General features: G+C 43.9%; 1 protein-coding gene across 2 annotated transcripts; it reads left to right on the top strand.

Annotated features, from left to right (window-relative positions):
* The first annotated feature begins 221 nt into the window (after window positions 1-221).
* Window positions 222-8,325, top strand: LOC311144318 (DNA-directed RNA polymerase III subunit RPC4-like). Of its 2 annotated transcripts, none has more exons than XM_084180351.1 (9): window positions 222-352; window positions 3,315-3,483; window positions 3,584-3,627; window positions 3,741-3,895; window positions 4,188-4,312; window positions 4,412-4,583; window positions 4,990-5,240; window positions 5,341-5,493; window positions 7,480-8,325. In XM_084180351.1, the coding sequence occupies exons 2-9, from the start codon at window positions 3,316-3,318 to the stop codon at window positions 7,597-7,599; spliced, it is 1,188 nt and encodes a 395-aa protein (XP_084036477.1). In that variant the 5' UTR covers window positions 222-352; window position 3,315; the 3' UTR covers window positions 7,600-8,325. The 2 variants fall into 2 exon arrangements, with proteins under 2 accessions (XP_084036477.1, XP_084036478.1); XM_084180352.1 differs by having other exon boundaries at window positions 258-410.
* The last annotated feature ends 277 nt before the right edge of the window (window positions 8,326-8,602 follow it).

Here is an 8,602-nt window from a genome sequence, read left to right as displayed (position 1 = left end):
CATAGATTAGGACCTAATGAATTTATTTCAATTTAATGATTTCCTTATATGAACTATAACTTGTTGCATGTTGCGTATATACTTTTGTTCAGTGTATTTTCTTAGTAGTACAGAATTAGGCAACCCATGATTGATCGCACAATCCAGCATAGGTGGCGGCATGCACCTTAAACGGTTGTTTGCGAACCGCCATTATACCATAGAAAAAGAAGAAATCCTGCGCATGTTTGATCCGCAAAAACACAAGAAGCAACGTCACGTCTAGCTGTCATGGCGCTGTACAGCAGTCAATGCTGACTTTTTGAGTAGACCACTGGCTGAAGAAATCGACACGGTTTTACTTATAGAAGGGGTACAGTACATTTAAACGCAATAATCTTGGTTTGGTGAATATCTATAGAAGCAATCAGGTAATTGTAATAAGACAACAATATCTAAACGCAGTGTCAGAGTCATTGCTAACTAGCTAAGCTAGCTAGCGAGCTAATGTAACCAGCATGCATTGTTGCAATGTGTTGACAACTTCTTGATTCTCAGTTGCGGTAGCTATAACGTTGTCTAGCTACCAATAGCATAGCTCTGTAAAACATGAAGAATGTGGTATCATAGACAAACATAAAGCTATGTGCATTCCATCCAATGATTTATACATACACTACATGACTGATAGGGGGCGCTGTGTTGAATCCACTGTGCCTCCATTACATTTTACATTTTAGTAATTTAGCAGATGCTCTTATCCAGAGCGACTTATAGTTAGTGAGTGCATAATTATTTTATTTTTTCATACCCCCGGTGGGAATCGAACCCACAACCCTGGCGTTGCAAACGCCATGCTCTACCAACTGAGCTACATCCCTGCCGGCCATTCCCTCCCCTACCCTGGGCCAATTGTGCGCCGCCCCATGGGTCTCCTGGTCGCGGCCGGCTACGACAGAGCCTGGATTCGAACCAGGATCTCTAGTGGCACAGCTAGCACTGCGATGCAGTGCCTTAGACCACTGTGCCACTCCATCTTGGCACTCCCCCAACAGGTTTTGGCACATTTATTCTATTGCGGACACCATAATGTACATGTGTCAAACTAATTCCACAGTGGGCCGAGTGTCTGCATGTTTTCGCTCCACCCTTGTACTTGATTGATGAATTAAGGTCACTAATTAGAACTCCCCTTACCAGGTTTTCTAGGTCTTAATTGAAAGGAAAAAACTACCTGCAGACACTCTGTACAAATCATTCATTTTACAAATTCTCATGACAATGCATCATGCAAATTAGTTAGAGAACCCAAGGGGGACCCACTACACGGGGACCCCTCAGGGGTCTGTGCTTAGTCCCCTCCTGCACTCCCTGTTCACCACGACTGCGTGGCCACGCACGACTCCAACACCATCATCAAGTTTGTTGACGACAAGACGGTGGTAGACCTGATCACCGACGGCGATGAAACCGCCTACAGGGAGAATGTCAGAGACTTAGCAGTGTTGTACCAGGACAACCACCTCTCCCTCATCGTCAGTAAGACCAAGGAGCTGATCGTGGACTATAGGGGTAGAGCACTCCCCCAACCACATCGACAGGGCTGTTGTGGAGCGGGTCGAGAACTGTATCACTGCATGGTATGGCAAATGCACTGCCTTCGACCGCAAAGAGATACAGAGGGTGGTGCGGACAGCCCAGTACATCACTGGGGCCGAGCTCCCTGCCATCCAGGACCTCTATATCAGGTGGTGTCAGAGGAATGCCCAAACAATTGCCAAAGACTCTAGTCACCCAAGCCATAGACTGTTCACTCTGCTACTGTCCGGCAAATGGTACCGGAGCATCGGCTCTCGGACCAACAGTCTATGAGACAGCTTCTACCCCCAAGCCATAAGACCGCTAAATAGTCAAACTGCTAAATAGTCAATTAATGGTACCCAAACTATCTGCACTGACCCTATGCACACTCACTAGACTATATATATATATATATATATATATATATATACTCACTCACACACACAACCCACACAAATTCACATTTCACACACTATATACGCATACCGACACAACACAAACGCATACACATTACGCACACACTTTTACTCATCATTAGCTGCTGCTACTCTGTTCTTTATTTTACTCTTATTATCTATCCTGATGCCTAGTCACTTTACCCTGCCTTCATGTACATATCTACCTCAAATACCTTGTACCTCTGCACATTGATTTGGTACTGGTACTCCCTGTATATAGCTCCATTCTTTTGTATTTTATTTTATTCCTTTTGTGTTACTATTTTTATTATTATTTTAAAACTCTGCATCGTCGGGAAGGGCTCGTAAACAAGCATTTCACAATTGTCTACACCAGTTGTATACGGCGCATATGACAAATAAGATTTGATTTGAAGGCCACCGGGTCCCCCTCTTGGGTTCTCAGCTGAAGGTATGGACCACAGCTGGCTCCATTTGAACTAAAATCCCGACACTCTGTTTTAACGTTTAGAAACATTATTAATCCTCGCATGCGATACGGTTTTGGAAACCTTTGGAACTTAAATCAAATGTTTATTGGTCAAATACACAGTTTAGCAGATGTTATAGCGGGTGCAGCGAAATGCTTATGTTACTAGCTCCTAACAATGCAGTAAAATGTCAAACAGGTACACAAATAATAAATACACATTTTGTAGGCAATTTGGACCTTATGGCTGTGGAATCTAGTGGAAACTCGCGCTAAGAGCATTATTTTTATACCTCAATGGCTAAAAGAGAATCTGGCACGAGCAAATTACCAGTGAGAATTCACAATCTGTGAGCTTTATCATGCTGTGACTTCAATCACAAGCGTAAAAAAGCGAATCATTTGATTGTGAGCCATAGCCGCGGGAAGTAGTTTGGGGGTTGGGTTGTTGCGATTTATTAATTTATTATTTTATGCCCGCACTACAGGCGGCTATATCGGTCCACTAATACAGGACTAGTAAAGGTCCAGTGCACTACTTTTGTAAAAATGTATTCGTATTTCTTTTTTTATTCTGATTTTTCAGGGGGTGCTGCAGCACCCTCAGCACTCCTACTTCCCGCGGCTATGTTGTGAGCTATTTCACGCTGTGAACATTTTTACTTGACACCGGGCAGTGTCGCATCAGGGCATTTGCCTCAGGCAGCATATAGATATGTGGAATGACACAATGGAATTGGAGTCATGATAAGGACTACATGCAAATATACTGTAGGTGTTCTTGTGAAGACTTATTGAATGAAGCGTTGTGGATAGTTATCCGTTTAGCTTTCCTATAAAATTCTCTCCCTAATTGCTTTGTCAAGGATGGCGGAGCCAGGCTCAAGCGACCCTGGTGGCCCCTCTAGCACTCCGGCAACGCCCGGAGGGAGTGGAAGGGGGTTGGTGATGGGACGCCGGCTTCCAGCTACCCTCTCCACCGGCCGCTTCCCTTCCATGCGCGCCAAAGACCTCACCTTAGGAGGGGTGAAGAAGGTAGGCTCAGTGAATTGTATGGTGTTTTTAATGATCTATCACCAGCGCTTGTGCATTTGTTTAACTAAGTCCATCTTGACTCCCATGTTTTATATTTCAGAAAACCTTCACCCCTAACATTATTGGCCGAAAAGCTAAAGAAGAGTAAGTTGTTGTTCTTTCTGTGACGATATGTGATTACATGATTCTGAAATGTTTTCCAGCACATACTAAAGGACCATATGTTGACAGCGGAGTTTTACTTTCTTCTACTATAGGCAGAAGGTTGAGGCTGGGCAAAGGAGGGAAAGGAGAGAGAATGATCTGGGTCGTGAGCGAGGTGGTAGAGGTGGTCGGGGCCGAGGACGTCCAGAAGTCATCCAGTCCCACTCCATCTTTGAGCAAGGGCCTGCAGAGATGATGAAGAAAAGAGGTAGGATCGGAGTCATTCATTCAACTGGAATTCCATAACATTTTGTTTTATGGTATCATTACCATATTGGTGTATCATTACGTTTTTGTGGTCCTCTGTAGCTCAGCTGGTAGAGCACGGCGCTTGTAACGCCAGGGTAGTGGGTTCGATCCCCGGGACCACCCATACACTAAAATGTATGCACGCATGACTGTAAGTCGCTTTGGATAAAAGCGTCTGCTAAATGGCTTATTATTATTATTATTAATATTATTATTATTAACCCCTACGTTTCTTCCTGTGCTCTATCCAGGCGGCTATGAAGGTGAGAGAGATGCACCAAGTGTGGGTCCCTCACCCATTATCAACATCAAGAAGGAGAAGAGGGAGACTGAGGAAGAGACCAAAGAAATTTTGCGCAATCTGGAACGAGACAATGTGAGTACTCCATGTACCTATGTCTCATACTGTCGGCCTGTACATGAATTGTCTATTTCCTTGTCCACTTATGAGTAATTTGCAACTAATTTCCACCAGTTCCTGGATGACCCTCACCTAAGGAGTGATGTAAGGAGCTGTCCTGTTCAGCTGCCCCTGGCTGTGTCAGGGTGGGGATTCAAGGAGGAAAGTGATGTCACTGATATAGCCTCCAAATCAGACAAGACTGAGGAGGACAGTGAGAACATGGAGGGAACAAATGCATTCAAAGGTAACTATAATCACAGCTCTTACATCGTCAACATTCATTTTTTTTTTTTTTTTTAGTCATTTAGCAGACGCTCTTATCCAGAGCGACTTACAGTTTAGTGAATACATATATATATATTTTTTATTTTTATACTGGCCCCCCGTGGGAATCGAACCCACAACCCTGGCGTTGCAAACACAACCTTTGGCTGCTCATAGTTGGTTAAAATTGTATGATGCACAACAGATGATGACATCAGTGTCTATGGATGATGTTACCGGAAACACTTATCAACTTCTATCTTTTTTACTACAAAACATAGAAATCTGACACACTATATAAATTCATGTCAGTTCAAATTAAACAAAATGGCAAAGCAATGGACTCTAACTGTCTAGGCCATTTGTCTCCCTCCCTCTCTCTTCAGTGAAGCAGGAGCCAGAAGATGCTCCAGAGGTTAAGAAGATGGAACCCACTTTCAGACCTCCTCCACTCCCTGAGCCTGAAGTTTTACCTGAGCTGCTGGAGACCTGGAGTCAGAGCAAAGAGGAGGAGCTGTTCTTCATCCAGCTCCCTGACTCTCTACCAGGGCAGCCGCCCACCCAAGAGGTCAGGCCAGTGAAGACAGAGATGCAGTCAGAGGATGGACAGTCCATGCTATTGAAAACTGAATCTCAAGTAGGTATTCAGGTGTATGAAATATGTGGTTCAGACAGTAAGGCTACTGTGTACACTATATACGATCAGTTTGTTTGTGTGTCTGTCCTCTGTGGAATAGGAGGAGGAGCAGGAAGAAAACAGTTGCCATCTGAGGGACCTGCAGGAGGGTCTGGTGGGACGACTGTTGGTTCGGAAGTCTGGTCGAGTGCAGCTCATACTGGGGCATGTCACACTAGATGTGGCTCTGGGAACCTCATGCGCTTTCCTCCAGGTCAGAGAAAACACAACCTTTGGCTGCTCATAGTTGGTTAAAATTGTATGATGCACAACAGATGATGACATCAGTGTCTATGGATGATGTTACCGGAAACACTTATCAACTTCTATCTTTTTTACTACAAAACATAGAAATCTGACACACTATATATACAAAAGTATGTGGACACCCCTTCAAATTAGTAGATTCTGCTATTTCAGCCACACCCATGCAATCTCCATAGACAAACATTGGCAGTAGAATGGCCTTACTGAAGAGCTCAGTGACTTTCAACGTGGCACCGTCATAGGATGCCACCTTTCCAACAAGTCAGTTCGTCAAATTTCTGCCCTGCTAGTGTAAGTGCTGTTAGTGTGAAGTGGAAATGTCTAGGAGCAGCAACGGCTCAGCCGCGAAGTGGTAGGCAACACAAGCTCACAGAACGGGACCGCCGAGTGCTGAAGCGCGTAGCTCATAAAAAACATCTGTCCTCAGTTGCAACACTCACTACCGAGTTCCAAACTGCCTCTGGAAGCAACGTCACCACAATAACTGTTCTTCGGGAGCTTCATGAAATGGGTTTCCATGGCCGAGCAGCCACACACAAGTCTAACATCACAATGCCAAGTGTCGGCTGGAGTGGTGTAAAGCTTGCTGCCATTGGACTCTGGAGCAGTAGAAATGCATTCTCTGGAGTGATGAATCACGCTTCACCATCTGGCAGTCCGACGGACGAATCTGGGTTTGGCGAATGCCAGGAGAACGCTACCTGCCCTAATGCATAGAGCAACTGTAAAGTTTGATGGAGGAGGAATAATGGTTTGGGGTTGTTTTTCATGGTTCGGGCTAGGCCCCTTAGTTCCAGTGAAGGGAAATCTTAACGCTACAGCATACAATGACATTCTAGATGATTCTGTGCTTCCAACGTTGTGGCAACAGTGTGGGGAAGGCCCTTTCCTGTTTCAGCATGACAATGCCCCCGTGCACAAAGCGAGGTCCATACAGAAATGGTTTGTCGAGATCGGTGTGGAAGAACTTGACTGGCCTGCACAGAGCCCTGACCTCAATCCATCGAACACCTTTGGGATGAATTGGAACACCGACTGCGAGCCAGGCCTAATTGCCCAACATCAGTGCCCGACCTCACTAATGCTCTTGTGGCTGAATGGAAGCAAGTCTCCGCAGCAATGTTCTAACATCCAGTGGAAAGCCTTGCCAGAAGAGTGAAGGCTGTTATAGCAGCAAAGGGGGGACCAACCTCATATTAATGCCCATGATTTTGGAATGAGATGTCCACATACTTTTGGTCATGTAGTGTATGTTGGTGATGAATTTGATGTTAGAAAAAGAGTGGAATTTCCCTTTAAATCTTCACTTATCTGTAGTTGTATGTAAACATACAGTTGTAGCCAATTAAATTGGCACCTTTTGCACTTTTCTTAAATAAGTTGAAATTGGAAAAACACTTTTGGTCATCACACCTTCTTATTGGATCTTCAACATTGAGGAGACAATTTAATTTTTTAAAACTTATGTAATGGACAAAATTATTGCCACCCCGGAGCTAGTACTTGGTTTGCATATCCTTTGGCCAAAGTAACTGCAGAAATACGCTTATAGTAGCCATCGGTAAACTTGCTTCACCTTTCTACTGACAATTTGGCCCACTTTTCAGCAGCAAACTGCTCAACATAGGTTTTGGATGTGATTCAGATCAGGAATCATTGCTGGCTACTCCAGAACAGTCCAGCATCTCTTCTTAACAATTCCTGGGTGCTTTTTGATGTGTGTTTCGGGTCATTGCCATGCTGGAAGACCCACAACCTTCAATGGCGACCCAGTTTTTAGACACTGGGTTGAACATTGGACCACAAAACACCTGATACTCTGCTGATTCCCTGATGCCTTTTTTTTCAAATTCAACTTATTTTACACAAAATTGGGAATTATTTAAGCGAAGTGCAAGGGTGCCAATATAATTGCCCCACCCCACCCCCTTAGGAGCTGGTGTCAGTTGGAACAGGAGAGGGCCGGACTGGTGACTTGTCAGTGCTGGGACACATCAAACACAAATTGGTTTGCTCGCCAGACTTCGAAGCCCTGCTGGAGAACAGAGTATGATGAACCAGGACTGGACGAACAGGACAAATATAAGCACCCACTATTAGACCAGGGTTTCTACAGGACAGTGGGGACCACATCCAGAAAAACACACAGACATGCAGTGCTGTATAAGGACAGTAGTACCACAAGCAGACATTGCACCTAAATCCTATACATGTTTTTTCAGGTGTCCATTGTTGTACATTGGCCCTGGATAGTTTCAGGATGTGTAATAGAAAGTATTGTTACACAGATTTCCTACCACTAGTTTGTCAGAAAAGATGGCCTGTTTACAGAACATTGTATTTATTTTTCTCTGCTGAAAGTAATGGGGGAAGATTCCCTTGTTTGAGATGTTTAAAAAAGGTGTGCTAAATGACTCCAATAAAGGGAAGGTACAGTATTCTCTCATTAAAAATGATTAGCCTACATGAATGTGCCAAATTCCAAATGTCTTATGTAGTGGTAAAAAATATAGGTGGGTAAACTCTGATTGCCGGTTGCGGTGTAAAAATGTACGTTCCCTATACTTTCAGTTAATTTTTCTGCAAAAGGTGGGTAAACTGTCAGTCAAAAAAGGTGGGTAAACTGCATTTACTTGCGTTTACCCTCCACTACGCCATCAGGTCTAAGCTTGGGAGGGGTAAGTGGATAAGTAATATTGCCCCTGTGGTATCTTGTAAACACATACCTAAATTATTGGACGTAAGATGAATAAAAAGAACAAAAGTTCCTGTATGCTTTATGTATTGCTATACTTATATTAGCACTGAAGCTCTTAGGTCTAGGTCACTTGTTATTCTTCAAACATTTCCAGTGTGATCCATATCTTTTAAACTTTACATGATGCGAGATGAGGATGTATCTGGGTCTAGCGTGGATTGCATTTACCTAACTAAATCAGATGTATGATTGCCCTCATTGGGCCTACTGTGATGTATTTTATATAAATGTATTTTGTGGTCAGCATTAAGTAATGCGCCAGTGTTTCCACGTCCCACCACCAGATGTCAGTTTAGAG

This window comes from Coregonus lavaretus (assembly GCF_964263955.1).
Source record: "Coregonus lavaretus genome assembly, chromosome: 17".
Lineage (NCBI taxonomy): Eukaryota > Metazoa > Chordata > Actinopteri > Salmoniformes > Salmonidae > Coregonus > Coregonus lavaretus.
This window is presented reverse-complemented; position numbering and strand designations above follow the sequence as displayed.